This window comes from Culex quinquefasciatus, chromosome 2, assembly GCF_015732765.1.
Source record: "Culex quinquefasciatus strain JHB chromosome 2, VPISU_Cqui_1.0_pri_paternal, whole genome shotgun sequence".
NCBI lineage: Eukaryota > Metazoa > Arthropoda > Insecta > Diptera > Culicidae > Culex > Culex quinquefasciatus.
Window position 1 is genome coordinate 149,563,923 of NC_051862.1, and position 22,423 is coordinate 149,586,345.

The window sequence follows — 22,423 nt, forward strand, 5'->3', positions numbered from 1 at the left end:
CGAGCTGCTCTCGGTAGCTCGGGACTCACGGCGTGAACTTGGGGGAGAGGAAAATTTCTCGCGAGACCGCAAAAATTCCAACACTGGCGGAAACTATTGCTTCAATTTTCAATGTTTGTGATTTTTCAACAGAAGAAAATGAACATATAAAAAACATTAAAAAAAAAACTTAAAAATGACTTTAAAACGGTATACTTTATCAAAATGTTGTAAAGTAATTTAGATGGTTTTTGAAATTTTATTTGACAACATTTTAGATTTTTTTCCGAAAACAGCTTTTTTCAAAAAAAGAAATCAAATCTCAAGTAGCAGATTTGAATCTTCTTGAACGCACGCACACTAGATACATTTTTTGTCCTCTAAAACATATTTAAAAAACCTAAAATTAAAAAAAATGGGAATTCAACTTATTGTTGTTTTATTCTGTTTATCTTGTTTATATTTTTCTTGCAAAAAACTCAACTACAGCTTTGCTGGAGACACTAAATCGAAAATCTATTTTCAAATTACAGGTTGTCGAAGGGAAATTTTAAATAAACATTGAAAACAGCAATTTTGAAAATTCACTGGAAGAAAAAAACACAAGCTCGGTTCTTATTTTGCGTAAATCTCAAGAGAACACACAGAAGCGTTATCTTGACGAGTTGATTCAGGCCCCAAGATTTACAGAACTGGTGCAATAAGAGTACATGTACGAATGGTTTCCAGCTGTTCGCGACTTTCTGTACAGACAAAGTTATTACCTTGAACTATCGGCACACCACAGATTTCAATCGGTGACCATGTCCAGTAATTTGAAAGATCCAGGTATGTAGCTATTCCACGATTTAAAATTAAATATTTTTTTATTACTTTCACTTTTTTAAGATCGTCAAGAAGACGCAACCGTGGACGATGCCTTAACACTAGCAAGTACGTAATTATGTTTTTTTTTTGCTTGGAAAATCTAATATCAATTTACTTTTCAAGAATTTGGCTTGTTCAACTACACGCTGATCATCATTTCGGGCACGATCATAACCGCTGTGATGCTCGAGTGCCTGAGTATTAGTTACGTTATGACGGTTGCGGAATGTGATCTGCAGCTGACCACGAGCCAGAAAGGAATACTCAGTGCCGTTGTGATTATTGGTATTTTGATTCAAGTTATGCGTTCTTTTTTAATCATGACTCGAGTATTTGCTACAGGAATCATCGTGAGTTCTCACCTTTGGGGCTTTCTGGCGGACACCCAAGGCCGCCGTGCGATCATAGTGCCAACACTGATTTTGTCTTTCGTCTCAACGTTGATATCCAGTTTCAGTACCACGTTCGTGTGGATGGCAGTTTTCCGATTCTGCACAGGATTCTTGTAACAAGTTACTGTAATGTCTAGAATGAACTCAATTGATTTGTAAATTTTAGTATTTCCGGACCGTCAGCTTCAATCTACGCGTACCTTGGCGAGTTTCACAGCTACAAAACGCGATCGCGGGCGATCATGGGCGCTTCGTTTGTATTTGGAACGGGATGTTTGTTTCTGCCAGGAATTGCGTACATCACGATCAACAACGAGTGGGAGTTGGCGGTTCCCTTCCTGGACATAATCTACCGTCCCTGGAGGTTGTTTTTCGTCGTTTGCGCTTTGCCAGGACTGGTTTGCGCCATCGCACTGTTGAAGTTTCCCGAGAGTCCAAAGTTTATGGTCGGGAAGGGTGATACTGATCAAGCGGTTGAAACTATTCAATGGATTCATCGGATCAACTCTAGCAAGGATGAACCAGCCCTTCAGATAAAATCGATTGTTAGAAATGCGAATACAAAGAGTGCTGGATCGATCAAAGGATTCAAATCGATCGTGAAGCTGATATGGGATCAAACAGCTCCACTTTTTATGAAGCCATACCTGGTTCGAACAGTTTTGGTTTGTTTTATTCAGTTCGGGACTTATGTGACCGCTCATGGAATGTTCATGTTCTTCCCTGGGATATTGAATCAAATTGTGATCGCACAGAACTTGGGCGTTGACAGCAGTACGGTTTGTGATATAGTTCACGCCGATAGATCTTCAATTCCGTTGGGCAATGAAACTGTTCTTTTAAACTGCAAGCAAACGCTGGAAGAAACCACCTACATGTACACCTTCATAGCTGATGTATTTTACATGCTTGGAGTTGGACTGATCACACTGATCATCGACAAGGTTGGTAGACTGGCAGTTTTGGTATTTATCTTCACCTGCTCGGGCATTGCCGGTATACTCGTGGTATTCATAGCAATGCCATCGGTAACAATCTGGCTGTACATGATTCTCCTTCTTGGCTGTTACAACGTCAACGTGATCAATGCCGTGGCGGTTGATCTCTTCCCCACAAATTTGAGGTATAGATAAGGTAGTTTGAATAGATCCAACACCAATTACATCCTAATAATTTCAGAGCCATGGCCGTCAGCATTTCGCTCATGTTTGGTCGAATCGGAAGCGTTTTTGGAACCAACATGAACGGGCTTCTGCTGGACAGTCACTGCGAAGCAACCTTCTGGATCGCGAGTGTCATAATGTTGCTGTGTGGCGTGCTGTCCTTCTTCGTACCGGATATCCACAAGAAGACAGCGGCGAGCATTAGTGTTTCGCCCGAGTCCGTTGTACACGTAGAAAAATAAAAGTTTAATATATGAAGATCTCTTTGAGCATTTATATGAATTTTCCGAAACAAACTCATGTTAATACTTACAATTTTTGCGTAAAGCACAAGTTCGTGAAAAATTCGATTGTAGATATCATCAAATTTGTAAGTATTAGGTAGGTATGTTGGTTTTCGTCTAGACTCTAGAACTATTAGCACATAGCTTGGATATCTGTTATCTGTGATAACACACTCCGCATCCCAAAGAAAGAACCAAATTTCCTCGCACATGTATCACTCTTGGAAAGATACAAAACTTGCATCAAACTACTATCTTGACATGCTGGATTAATCAACCGAGATTTACCCAACTATAATGCAACACGTGTGTTTACGGTGATCACACATCTGTTTTATATTTAGGGGCACAAAGAAGTGTTCACATTGGACTGTTAAGTTCAGATTCGTTTTACCACTGGATGGCAGACCATGGCTGTTTCAAATTTTAAAAGTGAGGCTGGGCAAATTTCATCAAACCAACATGACAAAACTACAATCGACGATGCCCTGGCGCTTGCAAGTAATTCGTATCAATTGGGTATAAAATTTGTACTAATCCAGTAACGATTACAGAGTTTGGTGTGTTCAACTACACGCTGATCATCATTGCGGGCACGATCATAACCGCTGTAATGCTTGAGATTCTCAGTATCAGCTACGTTATTACCGTTGCCGAGTGTGACCTGGAGTTGACCACGAGCCAGAAAGGAATACTTAGTGCCGTTGTGATTCTTGGTAAACATATTTTGAGATTCATTGGGATTCGTTGATTTACGCTAAAATTTCATCCTACAGGAGTCATCGTGAGCTCTCACCTCTGGGGCTTTCTGGCGGACACCCAAGGTCGACGTGTGGTCATTGTGTCCACGCTGTTTCTTTCGTTTGCCACTACTGTTGTGTCGAGTTTTACCTCAACTTTCATGTGGATGGCAGTATTTCGCTTCCTGACAGGATTCTTGTACGTACTTGGGATATTTCTTTGTTCAACATACTAATCAGAAAAATTACAGCATTTCCGGACCGTCCGCATCAATCTACGCATATCTGGGCGAGTTTCACAGCATCAAATCCCGATCGCGTGCCATTATGGGAGCTTCGTTTGTGTTCGGAGCCGGTTGTATGCTTCTGCCAGGAATTGCATACCTCACGATCAACAACGAGTGGGCGATCGCAGTTCCGTTTCTGAACATAATCTACCGACCCTGGAGGTTGTTCTTTGTTGTTTGTGCGCTGCCAGGGTTGATTTCCGCGATCGCACTGTTAAAGTTTCCCGAGAGTCCAAAGTTCATGGTCAACCAAGGTGATACTGATCGAGCGATCGAGGCTGTTCAATGGATCCATCGTATCAACTCGTTCAAGAAGGAGCCTGCCCTTCAGATAAAATCGATCGTTACAAACGCAAACACTAAGAGTGCCGGATCTACGAAAGGATTCAAAGCGATCATGAAGCTGGTATGGGACCAGACAGCACCGCTCTTCATGAAGCCATACCTGGTTCGAACGGTCTTGGTGTGTATCCTTCAGTTTGGAACGTACGTAACTGCCCATGGAATGTTCATGTTCTTCCCGGGCGTCGTGAATCAAATTGTTACGGCGCAGAACGCTGGCGTAGACAGCAGTACAGTTTGTGAAATAGTTCACGCTGACCGGCCAACATCAGGCAATGAAACCGTCTTGCTAAACTGCAAGCAAACCTTGGAAGAAACGACCTACATGTACACTTTTCTTGCGGATGTGTTTTACATGTTCGGCGTTGGACTTATCACGTTAGTCATTGATACCGTTGGAAGATTGTCTGTGCTGGTATTCGTGTTCGCGTTATGCGGTATTTCCGGACTGTTGGTAGTACTACTAGCCATCCCTTCTGTATCGATCTGGTTCTACCTGATACTTGTACTGGCTGGTTTCAACATCAACGTGATCAACGCTGCAGCAGTTGATCTATTTCCGACTAACCTGAGGTAAGCCAGCGATTCGATCATCAATACACAGCACTAAAGATCATCTCAACAATTACAGAGCTATGGCGGTCAGCATTTCGCTCATGTTCGGTCGAATCGGAAGCGTTTTCGGAACAAATATCAACGGACTCTTGCTGGACAGCCACTGCGAAGCTACCTTCTGGATCGCGAGTATCATACTGCTGGTGTGCGGTGTACTCTCCTTCTTCGTTCCGGATATCCATAAGAAGGCGGAAGCTAGCATAAGTGTCTCACCCTAATACGGATTGTTTCGGATACTTTGTTTACTGATCACGAGAATAAAACAGTACAAAACCTTGTTTATTTTGCATTTACTTCAAACCTTACGCCTCAACAGCTTCCTTTCGTTTAAGAACCCGCGAAATGAAGAACGCCATCCCGGTGCAAACTAGCATCATGCTACCGGAAGTCCAGAACGACAGCTCACAGTGACTGTCCAGCAACAGTCCGTTCATGTTTGTTCCAAAGACACTACCCAGCTGCCCAAACATCAGAGAAACGCTGACGGCCATTGCCCTGGAATAAAGATTCGATGCACAAAGCTTCCTCTGATACCTAAAGTCATACCTCAAATGGGTGGGAAACAGATCCACAGCTACGGCATTGATGACTCCCATAGCGCAACAGCTCAGCAGGTGCACCATGTACAGCCACATGGAAGCCACCGGAACGGTCACGAAAGTAACCAGAATACCCGCGATCCCGCTACACGTGAAGATGAACACCAAAATCGGCAATCTACCCACGTAGCTGATGATCGTGGCAATGAGCGCAACTCCGAGCATGTAGATAAAGTCCAACACGAAGGAATACCCGTAGGTGGTCATGGCTAGCGACCCGTTACAGTTCTGCTGGCTTCCTTCGTTGACGATCAAATCGAACCGGGAGTAGACAATCTCACAGAGAGTGGTCTGGTTGAGACCCACTTCCTGCGCGTCAACTAGTTGATCCAAGATTCCAGGAAAGAACATGTACATCCCGTACGCGGACACGTATGTCCCAAACTGCAGACTACAAACCAGAGCAGTTTTTCTGAGGTAGGGCTTCATGAACAGCGGAGCCGTTTGGTTCCAGATCTTCCTGGCTACGGCGGAGCATCCGTCGGATACACTGATCGCGGAGTAGTTTACCTTGTCGGGATCGGACTCCGACTCTTCGTCCAGGAGTTCGAGTTCAAGCACTGGTTGCTTTCCAAACGTATTGATACGATGCATCCACTGAACTATTTCAAGCGTCTTCGTCTTATCACCGTGATCAAACACGAATTTGGGTGCCTCCGGGAACCTCGTCATAGCCAGGGCACCAACGATCCCGGGTAGTCCACAAACGACTAGGAACAAACGCCAGGGACGGTATTGTATGTCCAGCAGTGGGATCGTGAACGTCCAACTTTGATCGATAACCAGAAATGCCACCACGGGTAGAAACAGACAACTAACTCCTACGACGAAGGATGCTCCCATGATGGCCCGAGATCTACTGGCATGACAGTGGAACTCACCAAGATACGCGTAGACAGGAGCGGAGGCACCGGAAATTCTAAACAAATCCTATTAAAAATCAACTTGTTTCAACCCCCAACACAAAACTTACAAAAACCCCGTCATGAAGCGAAACACGGTGATCCACCAAAAGCTCGTCATGAAGCTGGAGCAAACGGTCGATGTGAACGCTAGACACAGCGTTGGAATGATCACCTTCCGGCGACCCTGGGTATCCGCCAGGAAGCCCCACATGAAGCGAAACACGGTGATCCACCAAAAGCTCGTCATGAAGCTGGAGCAAACGGTCGATGTGAACGCTAGACACAGCGTTGGAATGATCACCTTCCGGCGACCCTGGGTATCCGCCAGGAAGCCCCACAGGTGCGAACTGACGATAATTCCGACAAACACCACCGCGCTGAGAATGCCCTTTTCCCGCGTCGACAAGTTCAAGTCGCACTCGGCAACCGCTATAATGTAGCTGATGCTCAGAATCTCAAGCATCGCTACCGCCAAGATCAGCCCGCATACCAGTATCAAGGTGTAGTTGAAGATACCGAACTCTGCAACGTAAACAGTTAGATCGACATATTTTGCAGTCAACGTTCATTACCGACTTGTCAACACCAGCGCTTCGTCGAACGTTACACATTTTCTTGTGACTTTTTTCGAATGATCTAAAATTTGAAACTGTTAGCAGCAGTTAGTAGAAATTCCAATTTTGAATATTACCCGTTCCACATGGTTCCATTTCAACTTCAAGCTTCAAGATGTCGCTGAAACAAATCGGAAAATACGGAAAGGGAAAGACAGAGCAAAGGATCTTTCCAGCAACAGTTGGATAAGCTGGAGTAAATCTTTCTGGTCAACAGATAAAATGCCATTGCAAATCTTGGATGGGATTTCAGGAAGGTTTCTTGAATCCTAGGGTAACTGTTTTCTTTACGTTTCAGAAGAAATGCTGCTTTTAAATAAATAAAGATCAGGTCTATAAAAGGTGCAGAATGCAAAGGTTCCTCGTATCTTTAGTAAATATTTGAACAAGATTAATGATAATTTATGATATTCAGACCAGAACAAGACTCTTATACGTTCAGATGTATCCCCCGCAGTGCGTGTGCACCTCAACAAAGGGAACTAATCTTTTATGTGACGAACTAAAGTGTACTGTTTTGCTCATTCACTTGAAGTCGTCTTTTAGTTGCTACATTCAGTGTTGTACACATAGTTCCGTCATATTTGTAAAATTTCGACGAACGGATTTTTAATCCTACACCCACAATCGAATACCGAGCGAGGATAAATTAACCAAATTGAAATGAGAGAATAGTGCGCATTAGGTTGCCTGAACCTCTTGCACGAATACCAATAAAGATTAGTGTTTATTCCAGGGGCGCCGACTAGTCCAAAATGTTGGGGGGGCACGGTTGTTTTCCGAAATCAATAGGTAAGAGTGGCGATTAGATGTTTATGTTTTTTGTATATCACGAATTAAAAAAAAAAATATTACGATGTGATACGGATTTTTTTCATCCGGAATCCATTTTTTAAGAAATATATAATTTATTAAAACGTGATTGAGAATGTTAATTGGAGGGAAATTTTCATATGTTTGGAAGGCGAATTCATTCTCATTGTCATATTCGTAGTTATTTTCTAGAAGTAACAGTCAATAATAAAAATAATCAGATATTTAGAAATTCAACAATACAAATATTCTAAAAATAAAAACAAAAGTTAAATGCAAAAATTTAGAACTTCAGAAATTTGAGAATACAAATACACATTTAAAAAAATATCCATTTTTCAAATCTGCAATTTAGAAAAAAAACTAACTTAATCCGCCTATGTGGTTGGAGCCTTCCTCACTCATTACCAACAATGGCTGATTTGATGGGGTTGTACACAAATTTCATCTATTTTTTAGATCCGGAATAAAAAAGTACATAAATATCACTTAAGTGACCATATCTCGAGACAGGGTTGCCAGATCTTCAATGTTTTGGACTCGTTGGAAAGGTCTTTTGATAACCTATCCAACGATGGGTCGGATGGTGGAGCCGGACATAGTTTACATACATTTAAGTGAGATCCGGCTACAAAAAATACATAAATATCACTTAAGTGACCATATCTCGAGACAGGATTGCCAGATCTTCAATGTTTTGGACTCGTTAGAAAGGTCTTTCAACTACCTAACCAACGATGGGTCGGATGATGGATCCGGACATAGTTTACATACATTTAAGTGAGATCCGGCTTCCAAAAAGTACATAAATATCACTTAAATGGCCATATCTCGAGACAGGGTTGCCAGATCTTCAATGTTTTGGACTCATTGGAAAGGTCTTTTGATAACCTATCCAACGATGGGTCGGATGGTGGATCCGGACATAGTTTACATACATTTAAGTGAGATCCGGCTTCCAAAAAGTACATAAATATCACTTAAAAGGCCATATCTCGAGACAGGGTTGCCAGATCTTCAATGTTTTGGACTCGTTGGAAAGGTCTTTTGATAACCTATCCAACGATGGGTCGGATGGTGGATCCGGACATAGTTTACATACATTTAAGTGAGATCCGGCTACAAAAAAGTACATAAATGTCACTTAAAAGGCCATATCTCAAGACAGGGTTGCCAGATCTTCAATGTTTTGGACTCGTTGGAAAGGTCTTTTGATAACCTATCCAACGATGGGTCGGATGATGGATCCGGACATAGTTTACATGCATTTAAGTGAGATCCGGCTTCCAAAAAGTACATAAATATCACTTAAATGGCCATATCTCGAGACAGGGTTGCCAGATCATCAATGTTTTGGACTCGTTGGAAAGGTCTTTTGATAACCTATCCAACGATGGGTCGGATGGTGGATTCGGACATAGTTTACATACATTTAAGTGAGATCCGGATATATGTGAAAACACATTTTTATACATAACTTTTGAACTACTTATCAAAACTTCAATCTGTATAAAACTCGATCTATGGGACCCTAAACCAAGTCGAATGCAACAGGTTCGGGTCAAATCGGTTCAGCCAGTGCTGAGAAACATGAGCTAGTTTGTTGGTCACATACATACATACACACACACATACACACACACATACACACACACATACACACAGACATTTGTTCAGTTTTTGATTCTGAGTCGATATGTATACATGAAGGTGGGTCTACGACGTTTTTATACAAAGTTCATTTTTAGAGCAGGATTATAGCCTTACCTCAGTGAGGAAGGCAAAACAGATACACCAAATTCAATATTCCAAAATTAAAAAAAAATACAGAAAAACCTCTCTTTATTTTTGAAAGCTTCAAAGGCGTTTTTTAGATCTGAACCTTCAACCTACAAATTGCTTTTAAAAGATTGCAAAAATGTTGCGTCGTTCCAGAGAAATTTACAAATTAAAAAACGTAACGCATCGCATAAAAAGAGAAAAAATAAAGAAAAAAATCTAGGGTTACAAAAACTCATGACTTGAAAATGTTAAGAAATCAAAAGCAGAAATTTAAACAATCAGAAATTTAGAAATAACAATAAAATTCAATGTTTAAAAAAAATCGAAAATTTCAAAAGAAGAGAATTTATGAATTAAAAAATTTAAGAATTTAAGAATTTAAGAATTTAAGAATTTAAGAATTTAAGAATTTAAGAATTTAAGAATTTAAGAATTTAAGAATTTAAGAATTTAAGAATTTAAGAATTTAAGAATTTAAGAATTTAAGAATTTAAGAATTTAAGAATTTAAGAATTTAAGAATTTAAGAATTTAAGAATTTAAGAATTTAAGAATTTAAGAATTTAAGAATTTAAGGATTTAATAATTAAAGAATATAAAGATTTAAGAATTTAGGGATTTAAGAATTTAATATTCCATTTTTAAGTATTATTTTCTACTCCCTGATTTTTTGATATATTTTTTGAGGATGCAGTTAAAATTTCTATAGCCTTTTTATTTTTTTAAATCGATCATGAATTGCAGAAAGCAATACACTTGTGTTTTATGATTATAATGTGGAATTGTCTCAGATTATGTTTTAATTTGTCAGCTTCTCAGTAAATCGGTGTTCTAGTTTCCAAAAATTTACTTTTTGAAACAATTGTATTTTTCAGCTAAAATTGGTATAGAACGGTTAACAAATGTATTTGAAATCTTTTCAAATCCTTTCTAAAATTACTAAAAAAAATATTGAATTCCTCAGCATTTTTGTAAATGTAAAGCAGTCATCAAATGACCATTTTGAAAAGTGTTTCAGTTTATATTCGCTAAATCCTGATCTACAATGGCAAATCGCAGAATGTTGCGTTTGAAAACTTGGTGATTGTAGATAAGGTGCTATGGAAAAAGTACATTGGTTTTGTTTTTGAAACAACATGCACAGATACAAATCTTATGAGCAAATCCGTAAAATTTATGTTGACGACATCTCTCAAATCATATACCGATGCCTCTGTGCTCTTGTACTAGATAACTGATTTTCCTAGAGAGCACAGTGGTATAGATAAAACGTTGTCGATTTAGAAAAAAAATGCATCTAAATCCAGAAAATTGTAAACGATTTTGTTCGAAAAATTTCAGCGATTTCGAAAACAACAAATGTTTTTGAGCTATTTTACGGATTCGCTTACAAGAATTCTATCCGTGTGTACAAACAATGTTCCATTTAAGTTTAAGATACTATTTTCAATTATTTCTGTGTTTTTACATTTGAAATAAAAATATTTTTCTTCCAAAATTTCTGGGGGGGCACAATGTATGCGCTGCCCCCTCAGCCAAATTTTAGGGGGGGCAAAAAGTACCGTGCCCCCCCAGAGTCGGCGCCCCTGGTTTATTCATTGAATGGATTATATCTACAAGTTGCAATCACAAATTCATCGAGCCGTAGTAGCCGATACTGTAAAGGCACAAATTCGATATGTTTAAGAATCGATTGGGTAAGATTCTCGATCTCGGTTAATCGTTTTGTTTTAAATGAACTTGGGTTATTCTCTGCCAATTCACACGAAATCGGAAAAAGTTGCCTGTTGAAGTGGGGTCGATTTGCGTGAAACAGCGCGAAAGCAAGCCAGAGAGGGTGAAGAAAAGCCCCAAGAAACGTTCCCTCTCTTTTTTTCTGCCGTTCGTAAAGCTGTTTCTTGACCTCCTTTCTTTTGATGAGCATACCGGCCTTTAATCTTTACACATTTTCAGTGATTTGTAGCACCGTGAGGAGATAAAAATTTGATGTCAAATTTGTGTACAATTGGACGCCCGATTAAAAAAAACCTAATTTTCATCAAAAAAACATAAAAAATAGTTTTAAAATCGCTGCCATTTCCCGTTACTTAACTGTCAAAAACGAGAAACATGTCATTTTATAGGAAATTCAATGTTCTTTTTGAATCTGCAATAACCCAGAAAGGTATTTTTTCAAACAAAACATGAATTTATGGGAACAAAAATTATGTGTTTTTGTAACTTCGCAGGGTTACTTTTTAGAGTGTATCAATGTTTTACAAAGAGTAGGCATTTATTTACAAAAAAAAAATTATAAACATAAGGGGTTTGCGTGTTTTCTTCACGAATTATCTGAATTTTACGTCCATGATCTTTCTTCTCTCGGATGGGACCGATGCTAAGTGGGTGCAGCAAGTTCTCCTTTCTGTCGGGAATATTTTTTTGCAGTTTTAGAATTTTTCACAATTTTTCAGAAATACATTGGAAAGTTCAATTAAAAGTCTAAATATGTACTACCATTTTAAAACATTTGTAGTGCGCCATTGCATTAGAATGCATTGAAACATCACAAAAGTTAAAGCGGCCAAGTCTACTGCATAAAGTTTACCGCACTGATGTTTCATTGAAATGCGTTGAGTATGACCAAAACAGAAATGGGATTTTTCCAAAACCGGGAAATCCCGAATCCCGGGAATTTTCATATTTTGTCCCGGGAATTCCCGAAATAGAAAAAAAAAATTGGTCTGGAAATTCAGATTTGGTTGTGGAAATATATAAATAAACGGTTAAATACCTAGTAATATACCAGGTATATAAAATAACAAATACCAGAAAAGACTGATTTTTTAAAAGACTTTTAAAAGTTTTCTTATAATTAATGAGTTATTTAATGTTGCGTCACATTGGATTAGAAATTGTGGTGAATTTAAAATCCAAAGCACAACAGAAAACAAAAAAATAATTTCTAAAAACTGCTATCCTTGTTTATATTAAAGTGTAGATTATCAACAAATAATAGCATTCAGCTAATTATATTATTTAAAGCTTGAAAAACATAACACATGTTATGAAAACATAAATTTTATGACTGTTTTAAAAATTTCCCGGGCTCCCGGGAATTTCCGATGATTTATGAAATAGTTTTCTCGTTTCCCGGGAAATTCAAAACCCGGGAAAATTAGATGCCCAAATAAAAAGAGCAAAATATCCACTCACCGATAATGTTGCCATACTTGCCGCCCTCGCTGACCGGCAGCTCGACCGTCGAGCAGTGCACCTTGTCCAGCTCGCGGCACTTCTTCAGCACGTCCTGTGCGGTCATCCGGTACTCGCCGAACCCCTTGGCCCCGCCACCGAGCGCCTTGTTCGCCATCTGGATAAACGCCAGGTTCATTTCGCTCATCTGCTGCACCGTTTCGGCAATTTTCTCGCACTTGGCCAGCCGACCGTGCAGTGCCTGCGCTCCCTGCAACCGCTCGTCGTCCTTGGGCACTCTGGAAATAAAACTCCCGGTTAATTGATGTTGTGACAAGCGTGCTGTGCAAGCTTACTCTGTCCTCTCGACGTCGGCGTACGCGTACAGTTGGGCGAAAATGTGAGGCAGCGTGTGGTGCGGATGATCAATCGCGCATCGCTCCAAGATATCCCGTACGATTTTTCCCACACCTTCGGTGTGGTTGTCTAGCCGGGGCGCGAGTTGTGGCAGCACCGGCACAATCTTGTGCGTTGGGATCACCTTGATACCTTCGGTGACGGTGTCTTCGATTTTTTCGCTGTGGTTTCCCAGCCAAAGTCCAACGAAGCGGAACACGGCGAGGTCACTCTCGATGCTGGTGAACCTGGCGTACGAGGAGTAGTAGAGCAGAGCCATCTGGAGGTACTCGTTCATGTGGAAGACCATCGTTTTCAGCGAAGACTCGTCACGTGCAATGTTCTGTTTCGTGCTCATCCTGGCCCTTCGCAGGTGGGAAATCTTGTCCTTTTCGGTTTCTTTGAGTTTGGCCAGCTCGGCTTCGACCATCGATAGCTCGCGTTTCATGCGTTCCAAATTGGCTTTCTTCGCTTTGAAATCGCTGGAAGTCGAGTGGTTTTTGAGTCGAATGAACTCACGATCGGCGTACGTAGCGACAGTGTGCAGCACGACGTAGTTCTTGTCACCTTCCAGACACTTGCTCTGGTAGTCGATGAAGGAATTGGACGGTTGCGATCTTGCCTGACGCAGCGATTCATCCACGAGTGCGGTTGATTGTTTGAAGAAGTTGTCGTACAGATTCTTCACGTCCTCGACGTTCGTTTCGGCGAGAAAACTTCCGTAAATGCGATAGGCGGCACCATTCACCAGCAGATCTCTGCATTTTCCACCGGCAACGATGCCATTCACCAGCTTCTTGGCCAACAGTTTGTCGCCTACGGCCCAGTTGAGCTGTGCATCTTCAAGCATTACCAGCGACTTGACGTTCTCCGACAAGTTCTGGTTGTTCATCATGGCGCAAATATTCGCCGCCGCCACGTCGTGGTGACCCGTGACGCGTGCTTCGTGGATCAACTGGAACGCGGCATGATGCATCGCATCTGGAGCCCACGTTCGTTTAGCGCGGATTCCCGCCGTTTTGAGTATGGCCAGCCGCTGGGACAAAATCAGCTCCATAAAGGAGAAGTCACTGTAGGTTAGCTTGTCCTGCTGAACCCATTTCTGGAGCAAGTCTTTCTCCCCGTCAACGGGACGGTGGAAGAGAACGCTCATAAAGTCTTCAATCTGCTGCAACAACTTCAACTTGCACAGGAACGGGTAAACGTTCTTGGTGGACTCCATGCTGGCCACCTTCAGCATTTCCGCCAGCACTCTTCTACCCTCGGACACAGCGGCAACGCTGGCAGTTTCGTCCTTCAGCTCCAAACACTTGAGCGCCTTGTAGTGCTGCTTCTCAAACATGTTCTCCCAGTCGACCCTGTCCTCGGCGTCATCCTCCAGCGCCACGCTCCAATCCGCAAGCCGCCAAGCACACTCAAAGTCGACCTCGGTCCGCTCGACCATTCTGTTGGCCAACCCAAACAGGTGAGTTCCCTTCAACGCGTCCACGTAAGCCGACCTCTCGAACGTTCCCTTGCTGCAGCTGGCCGCATCATAGTGCAGCAATCGCTGGGCGTAGTTCCGCTCCAGCAGGTAATACTCACTGCGGCAGCTGATAGGATCAATGAACGCCTTCGCCGCGTCATCAATGCCGATGGCCAGGTGCGCCGTTTTCATAATGTCCATCAGTTGGGCGTTCTGACGGGTGGCGTCGGTCCCAGCACCGGCATCACGTTCGTGCATCGCCCACACCTCACAGTACAGGACGGCCTTGAAGTACGCGTGGCAGTGCAAACTTGCCCCAGCTATGGTGAGACAGTTGAGGTCAATCTTGTGCTGGGGGTTGCTGGAAGACATGCTTGGCTTTAATTTGTTCAGTCGAGCAGAGCTTTCAATCGCTTACCTTTGATTGTTAAGCCGAACACACTCCACAATCGTCAGCATCAAGTGAATTGTCTCCAGATCTTTACTGAGACAACCGTTGTTGGTGTTGTCGCTGAACATGGTGAAGAATGTGTTCACCTGAAACAATATAATTGTACACCAAATCTAAATTTTAAGACACTGAAGCCTTACAAAATTCCCAACATCGTCGTTTAGGTTTTTGTCGTGTAAACTCAGAACGATCTGCGCCAGCAACGGGATCAATTTGGCTGCGAATGCGAGCTCAACCTCCGCCAGCGATTTCAGCGCCTTGTCCTGAAAGAACTCCAGCAGCATGCCCACCAGCACTCGCACAAACGATTCGTAGCTCGTTGCGGCGTTCAACGCGTTGCTCAGGTTCAATTTCCCGCTAGGGCCAGCTCCAAATATCCGACCATCTCTCTCCGCCAGCACCATGTACGGAACCAGCGTTCGCAGGTTGTTCGCAAGCGCGCGATACCGTCCGATCTGCAACACGTGGCAGCACACGATCGCAGCTTGTTCAGCAACCAGTACGTTCCTGCTGACGACCAGTTGGTTCAGCTCGACGATCATTACTTGGACCAGGTGTTCTTCGGCCTCTGCAGCGTTGCACGAAGTTTTATAGATTTCTGTTTGGGCATCCGAACGAAGCAGCATTGTCGACAGATCGACAGGTCCGATTTCCCCAAGGCAGCAGAGCGCTTCGATCCTGTGCTTATCGGTAGAACCGGAGCGGATTTCGTTGATCAGGACGTTGATCAAGCGCAGCAGCGCGTTTTGTGAGCAGTTTTCCGAGAATCCGTCCGAGGCTTGCAGTTCCTCGCAGATCGCGCGCAGCTCGTCCTTTCTCGACGCCAACATGGAACGCATCGTGGTCAACTCTTCAAACTTTAGGCTTGGCAGCTGTATCATCCGGGTAATGTCCTCGGCCAGTGTTAGCTTGTACAGTGACTGCTCCTTGTGCTGTTGCAAGGCTTGTCGCAGCTCTTTGAATGCTTCGTCCTCGGGAAAGTGGTTGAGCTTGCCGATGGCATCGCCGAACATCGCCTGATGATCAACCACGATCAACCTTAGCACGTGGATGGTTTTGACGGTCACCTTTTCGTTAGTGTTGTGATCGTACACCGACAGCAGAGACGAAGTTAGGAAGTTCAAATACGGTCGGAAATATTCTGCGCACGTCGGGAGTACCTTCTCGAGGAAGCGTTTCAAGCAGTTTAGAACCGGAACGTGCAGCGCTTTGGACGACACCATCGTGTGGCACAGGAAGTAGCAGATATCGCGCGCCAGGAACTCTTTCAAATGGGTGGAACGGTGCTGGCAAAAGTATTCCTCCAGCTGATCGATCACCGTCGAGTACTGAAACAGAACCATTATCTTCTCTTCGACAACTTCCGAGCGGTAGATTTTCAACTTAAGATCCAGCAGAAGCTGCTCGATCACGGCCGGATGCTTCATGCAGAAATAAGTCACGAGCGAGTACTTGGAGTTGATCAAGCTTTGGTAGTGGGTCAAGCAGCTGAGGTAGTTTTCCACGGTCAGCACGTGTTCGTCGCTGGGGATCAACACCTCGCGTTCCAACATTTCCACCATCCGACTTTCGTCCTGACAGCAGGCTGTTAGTAGTTTGAGAACGCGCAGATTGTTCTGTTCACCAGAAACGAACCGCTTCAAATCCAGCTGATTGCCCAGCACGTGCTCCATGGCGCTGGCTTTTGCGGTGTACTTTGCCGACATGTTGGCGCAGTTTGCCCACTTGGGAACGAGGAAGGCGACGCACTCGGCAGAAATGGCCTGAAAATGGTAGAATTTATTGTTTTTGCTGAAGGAGCTACACGGTACAAACCTCGATCACATCGCTCGGCGACATCTTGACGATCGCACAAAACTGCTTCAAATCTGCCTGTTTGTTACACAACAAAGCGAAAGCAATCTCGTTGGTGTACTTTCGAACAAACGCTTGCCCGGACGTTGCGTTCGTGACGAACCAGGGAAATCTGGCAAAAGATCGCGTTAAGTTCCGTTTTCTGGTATGAAGGTGATAGAGAATGCTTACGAATCGATGCTGTAACCCTTGGATATCCAATCGTCGGCGATTTTGTCCATGTGAGACTCAATCAGCAGCGCAGGATCGATGTTCATGGCCGATTTAATCAACTTCAGAGTTGAGGTCGACTTATCTGTAAATTTAAATGAAAACAACAATTATTTGATGATCGCGGTTTTTATTTCAATTCGTACCTTGCGACAGCTGATTTAAATGAACTTGCTCGATCAAATCCATGAGTGCACGACTGCGTAGATAGTAATTGCCGCAAATTGTTCCACAAATTAGCTGCAAGTAAGCCGCCAAAGTGTTCTGCTTCTCATCTTTCGTCAGCAGGTTCTGAAACAGGCACTAATGTAAAATCAACTCCATGGAGCATGGCATCCAACTCACATCCACCGCAAACGTCACCATGCCGTAGAGTTTGATCTGGAACCGGTAAAACTCCGCCGTCACCTTCTCCGCCGGAAAGGTCCACCCGTCGTTGAACAGGTGCAGCAGGTTCTCGACGGCGCTCGTCTTGATCGCGAAGCTTGGCGCTCCCACCAGTGTCACCATCCGGGCGTAGATCGTCTCGTGCGATTCGTAGCAGTCCGGGTAGGCTTTGAGCAGGAACTTGACCTGATCGTAGATCGCTCGCTGCAGACCAACCGAGTAGTTAGCCTTGTTGGCCTTCCGGATGAACGACAGCAGCACCGTGTTGGTATCGTTGAACAGACCGTCGTGCGGGCTGACAAACACCACCAGTTCCGAGAACAGGACGATGATCGCTTCGGTCATGGCGCTGTTCGAGTGGTGCGATCGGCAGATGTCGCGCACGTAACCGAGCACCCAGTCGGCGAGGAAGAAGGTCGATCGCTGCCGCACGAACACTTTGCACATCTCGAAGATGTGAAACAGGTCGAGGTTGTTGTCGATGTTGAGCGTCACTTTGTCGAGGTATGCCTTCACTTCGTTGGTGTTGACTCCGTCGTACTTCATGTAGTGCGCCAGAACCAGGAGGAGATTGTGCTGGTTTAGTTGTTCCTTGTTCAGGGTGGCGAGTTGCAGCGCTTCAATGTGCCGCGAGTCGCGATCGGGAAGCTTCTTGGCATGCTTGAAGATCCACACGAAGAGGCAGGTGAAGTTGCTGATTCGTAGGAGTTGGCAGATGTACTCGTGGTACGGACCCTGGAAGATCGCGAGCAGTTTTGAAGAGATATCGTTCAGCTCCATGGCGGTTGGGATTGTCAATCGTTCGAACCCAAGCTCAACCTCCTGAATCTTGAACGCGGTCTTCTTCGTGATCAAGCATTTCTCAAACGTGTCCTTGTTGAGTGCGCCATGAGCTAGCAAATCGTTGAGAATTTCCAGGTAGAGTTCAATGTCACCGAGGATGTTGATCAAGCTCTTACAAAGTGTATCACCTCCCGTTGGAAGCGTGTGCTTCTCGAAGCTCAACGCAGTGCACAACATCTCAAAGTTCTTCTCGTGAATATTGTACGTAACGTTGGGAATCTTGCCGGACGTATCTTCGCCGCACCCTCGAACAACCAGCAACTTATCGACATACTTCAGCAAAATGTTACCCTCCACATCACGAATCCGTTCGTCCAACTCTTCATACTTGCCAGCCGACGACCTCGTCAAACTCTCTTCCCCGCCCTCACCGACCCGTTGATGCTTCGTAACCGAACAGTTGACCGAAATCGTCGCCAGCAGCTTAACACCCAACCGTTCCCGGTTGTGCAGGATCCCCTTGGCCTGGTTCTCGCGCGACTTTGGGAACAAATACCCGAGCAACCTCTCGACGCTGTCCTGCACGTCCCCGAGCGCTTCCAGCGGTACCGATTCCAGCAGCGTACGGATCGTACCGACGGTAACGTTGGTCCGCTCGATCGAATAGCCGTAGAACGCTTGCAGTAAGCCGGTTAGAAACGCCACCGACGGATGCTTGCGGTGGGCGATCAACAGCTGCAGAATTAGATGGTTGTCGGGAGCGAGCTTGTTGTTGGACGTGCTGCAACTGTTTGGGACGTTATTAGTTTTGATTTGATGTGATAACCAACAGGGCCACAATGGTGACCTATGTAGCGGTTGCCTAGAATTACAGTGGCTCAGACTTCCAATAACTCCGAAAATAGTCCGAAAACAGGGCTCGCACCATATTGGGTGCCTAACAGGGCACGACAGACAGCTGGAAACTGACAGACGTCAATAGATGTAGTAATAAGACAATTTTTAAGAATTGTACAATTATTACACTGTTTTCCCCGTGTGATGTAGTTCTTGTTTCCACTATCCACATCTAGTCTTTGCCACTACAGCATACCGTCCACTGCCCTGATGTTCCCTCCCCGATCCCCGGCTTTGATTCTAACTACTAATAAATCATAGATGAGAAAAGGTCAATGCGGATGGAGAGCAATCGACCTCAGACCCTCATAAAACTGATAGTAAGTGTGTGTGTTTGTGAAGTTATAAGTTAAAATAAAATCTCAATCGCAATTAAAAAATTACCGAAACGCAGCCTCGATAATCTTGTGCCACTGCTCGGTGCAAAAGGTCGTGTTGATCATCGATGACTTTTTGAACGAATCTTCCCGTTCGTAGCTCAACAGCGCGGAACAGCACTGATGGAACGCTTTTAACTGGGAAGAGAGCTGCAGTTTCGGCTAGAATAAAGTAAGGTTGATCAGTCGACCCTGAAAAAGTGATCCACGCAAGCCATACCTGCAGACAGCTCAACAGATGCAGCAACGGCTGGTAGTCCTCTTCACACATAACCGCCGGACAGCGCCCGACAATCTCCGCCAGGACGATCAACCACCGCCAGTTGGGCTGGCTAGACTCCACCTCGATCAGATCCATCAGGCTCTGCAACTTGTTGGCTCTCTTGACCTTCTTCACGTTGCTGCCTCCCTCGCCGTCCGTCTGGCTCCAAACGTCATTGTTCCAGAACATCACGTAGCACAACCGCGCCGCGAACGCAACAAACCCATCCACGAACGGAACCTCCCGACCGCCCACCGATCCGTGCGAGGCCGAAACGTGCGCCTTGATCTCGGACCCAACGACGAAGTAAAAGTTCCGCAAACACTTGTACCACTCGGACTGGTCCGCCGCGTACGCCAGATGCTGCCCGGAACTGTCCCCGAAGTGCTTCTCGGGACAGTGCACGACCACGGCCAGGTGCATCAACCGGAAGAAGGCCGCTTTGGTTTCCTCGTCCGCCTTCGGTTCGTAGGCCTTCACCACGCGCTGCGCGATCTTCTCGGTGAAGGAGCAGATCTCGTACCGATAGTCGACGGCAAGCTGTTTGTGGGGAATGCACTTTATTATTGTCTCAAAACTTGAAGTAACGATTCAAACTCACAGCCGAAACGCACAGGCCGGCCACCTTGATGAGTTCGTTCTGAACCTTGCCCCGATCGCTCTCGGTGATCATCTTCACAAGAGGGTTCAAGAACTTGACAAAGTGCCCTTGCACGGAACAATTCTCAAGACTTTTCCGGACGGCGATCGCCAGACAACCGACCACGGTCTGTCTCGCTACCCGTCCATCGTCATACAGTTTGAAGCATCGTGTTAGTATAGCTACAAAAAAAAAATCATCCCTTAGTCCACGATCACACTTCCCCCAGCCCAAAACTCAAACCTACCAATCCACTCGTCATACGTGATCACAGTCAGGTCCCACTTGGAGTTCAGCACGTGCTTCTGGAGCACCTGCACGTAGCACACCCCAAAGTACTGCAGCATAGCCGGATCCCCCAGCACGTCCAGCGATCGCCGAATCAGCTCCGAAAATTTGATCTGCGCCTGGCCCCGATTCATCGCCAAATCGATCACCTTCTGGATGACCTTGATGTAGATGTAACTCTTACCCTCGTTACTACCACCACTCGCCGACGACGACCCCCCATCAATCAGCTTCCGGTTCTGCTTCTCGGCGCCGTGATGGGCCGCCTCCAGCACGTCCTGCCAGTTGGTGTCGAACTTTTGCTCCGCCATGTACCGCAGGATGTCCTCCTCGCGGTTGGTGAGGATCAGCTCCAGCCGCTCGAACGCCTTCTGGCGCATCGTTACCTTGTCCGAGCGCATCTCCGCCAGGATACCGCACAGGTCGCGGTCCAGCACGGCCAGCGAGGACATTGTGGCGGCGGCTTGGTCGTCGGGTTGGGCCTGTGACAAGCGATTAAAAAATCAATAAAATTTAATGAATTGAAATCAAAAAAAAAATGTTTAGAAATTTACCAAAAAAAAATCTCATATTTTTTAAATAAAAAATATTAATGTGATTTTGGAACACAATTCTAAAATGTACAAAATTCACTTCACTTCGGTGATTGAAATCTGGATTTTGTCATATTTTTGCGTTGATTATCCAATTCCAAGTTTCCTAGCTAGGAATTGATAATTATGATTGGGAGTAGAATAAATTCCACATGATCCAGATTTTCAACCCACCCGCTTCCATCTTCACCGAACGCCAAGGACAAGGATAGCGGATTTGGAAGCCGGGAATTGTTGATCTTCCACTTTTTTAAGAAGATAAGGGACAGTCTCCACGGTATCCTCAAGTAAGTTTCGCTCGGGTTTTGACAGTTTTTATTCTTCGTATGTTCTCAATAGGGGGATGGCGTCGCTATTTTTAGACCACGTTTTCCACTTTTTCTCATCGAAACCGTCTACTTTATCGACTTCATTTTGCTGGGCGCCGTCTATTTTTAGACGATGACTCAGCACTTTTCCACTCTTGCACTTCAAAAAACCAGATGGCAGCACGATGTAACGCCACGTCCCTATTGAAAAGCTCTCGGTGGAGATAAAATGTTCAATTGTGATGAAGATTCAATTTTAAATGCACCTAGGAGGTTTGCATTCAACTTGTAATGCTTTTCCAATTCTTGGATTCAACTTTATCAGTCTAAATTTTTCTAAACTCCACAAAGGTTTTGTTGTAAGCATTTTTTTACCAATGTAAAGGACAAGGGTCGAACCCCGTACTCATGTATTTCAATCATTTCAGAATTCAATGAGTTCACAACTTTCTCGTTGGAAGCAGATTGGAATCGAACCCAGGACCATTCTCTTACAATTCAGCCACGACTGCTCCCCATAATAATAAATAATTATACAAAGTAAAAAAATAATTATTGCTGAACATTAAAAATATGTTACCTTACATCCATAACAAGCTCGAAATGCAACAATTTTTCTCAAAGCCTGGTTAAAAACTTTCAAGCAAAACAAAAAACTTGAATTCAATCAATCAAAGTTAGAACGATCCAAACGGTTAAGCTTTCATGCTAAAACTAATGCTAATTTTATCAACAGCCCGTTCAACGCAGCGCTACTCTGATAAGCGACAAACCGTCGTTGATAAAACATTTCCAAGAATTAATTAAACTTGCAGATTGCTGTACCGTATCAAACAGTGAGACATTTTTAGCCTAGTGAAAAACTTTACTTCAATTAAATAATAAAATTAATATTTTTTGTCTTCTGATAAATATTTTTGCACACTTTTTCATACAAAATAAAGTGAATAATGAAGT

The 22,423-nt window shown here is 44.0% G+C and overlaps 3 protein-coding genes across 4 annotated transcripts in view; 1 reads left to right on the top strand and 2 right to left on the bottom strand.

Annotated features, from left to right (window-relative positions):
* Positions 1-22,423, bottom strand: part of LOC6032931 (serine/threonine-protein kinase ATM) — a 37,163-nt gene that overhangs the window by 3,174 nt on the left and 11,566 nt on the right. For both annotated transcript variants that reach the window (XM_038255415.1, XM_001843399.2), the window contains exons 2-13: positions 20,525-21,047; positions 20,239-20,459; positions 19,596-20,177; positions 19,383-19,537; positions 17,277-18,888; positions 17,078-17,222; positions 16,893-17,016; positions 16,683-16,833; positions 15,008-16,630; positions 14,835-14,953; positions 12,912-14,777; positions 12,577-12,854 (exon numbers count right to left, since the gene is read on the bottom strand). In XM_038255415.1, coding sequence (XP_038111343.1) covers positions 12,577-12,854; positions 12,912-14,777; positions 14,835-14,953; positions 15,008-16,630; positions 16,683-16,833; positions 16,893-17,016; positions 17,078-17,222; positions 17,277-18,888; positions 19,383-19,537; positions 19,596-20,177; positions 20,239-20,459; positions 20,525-21,017 — 7,369 coding nt within the window. In that variant the 5' untranslated portion in view covers positions 21,018-21,047. The remainder of the gene's footprint in view (positions 1-12,576; positions 12,855-12,911; positions 14,778-14,834; positions 14,954-15,007; positions 16,631-16,682; positions 16,834-16,892; positions 17,017-17,077; positions 17,223-17,276; positions 18,889-19,382; positions 19,538-19,595; positions 20,178-20,238; positions 20,460-20,524; positions 21,048-22,423) is intronic.
* Positions 722-2,658, top strand: LOC6032927 (putative transporter SVOPL). The gene is made up of 6 exons (XM_038255418.1): positions 722-807; positions 868-912; positions 970-1,131; positions 1,189-1,351; positions 1,405-2,361; positions 2,418-2,658. The coding sequence occupies exons 1-6, from the start codon at positions 783-785 to the stop codon at positions 2,641-2,643; spliced, it is 1,578 nt and encodes a 525-aa protein (XP_038111346.1). The 5' UTR covers positions 722-782; the 3' UTR covers positions 2,644-2,658.
* Positions 4,932-7,534, bottom strand: LOC6032930 (organic cation/carnitine transporter 7). Its single transcript, XM_038255416.1, has 5 exons — positions 6,865-7,534; positions 6,750-6,809; positions 6,242-6,695; positions 5,216-6,187; positions 4,932-5,164 (listed from the first exon to the last, which is right to left on the bottom strand). The coding sequence occupies exons 1-5, from the start codon at positions 6,881-6,883 to the stop codon at positions 4,972-4,974; spliced, it is 1,698 nt and encodes a 565-aa protein (XP_038111344.1). The 5' UTR covers positions 6,884-7,534; the 3' UTR covers positions 4,932-4,971.

Excerpts from the sequence above, each read along its gene's own strand:
- LOC6032930 (XM_038255416.1), bottom strand. Across the intron at positions 6,696-6,749 it reads CGAAGCGCTGGTGTTGACAA|AGTTCGGTATCTTCAACTAC; the intron begins GTCGGTAATGAA and ends TTTACGTTGCAG. Across the intron at positions 5,165-5,215 it reads CTGTTTCCCACCCATTTGAG|GGCAATGGCCGTCAGCGTTT; the intron begins GTATGACTTTAG and ends TCTTTATTCCAG.
- LOC6032927 (XM_038255418.1), top strand. The coding sequence starts at position 783 with ATGTCCAGTAATTTGAAAGATCCAG. Across the intron at positions 913-969 it reads CGATGCCTTAACACTAGCAA|AATTTGGCTTGTTCAACTAC; the intron begins GTACGTAATTAT and ends TTACTTTTCAAG. Across the intron at positions 1,132-1,188 it reads CAGTGCCGTTGTGATTATTG|GAATCATCGTGAGTTCTCAC; the intron begins GTATTTTGATTC and ends TATTTGCTACAG.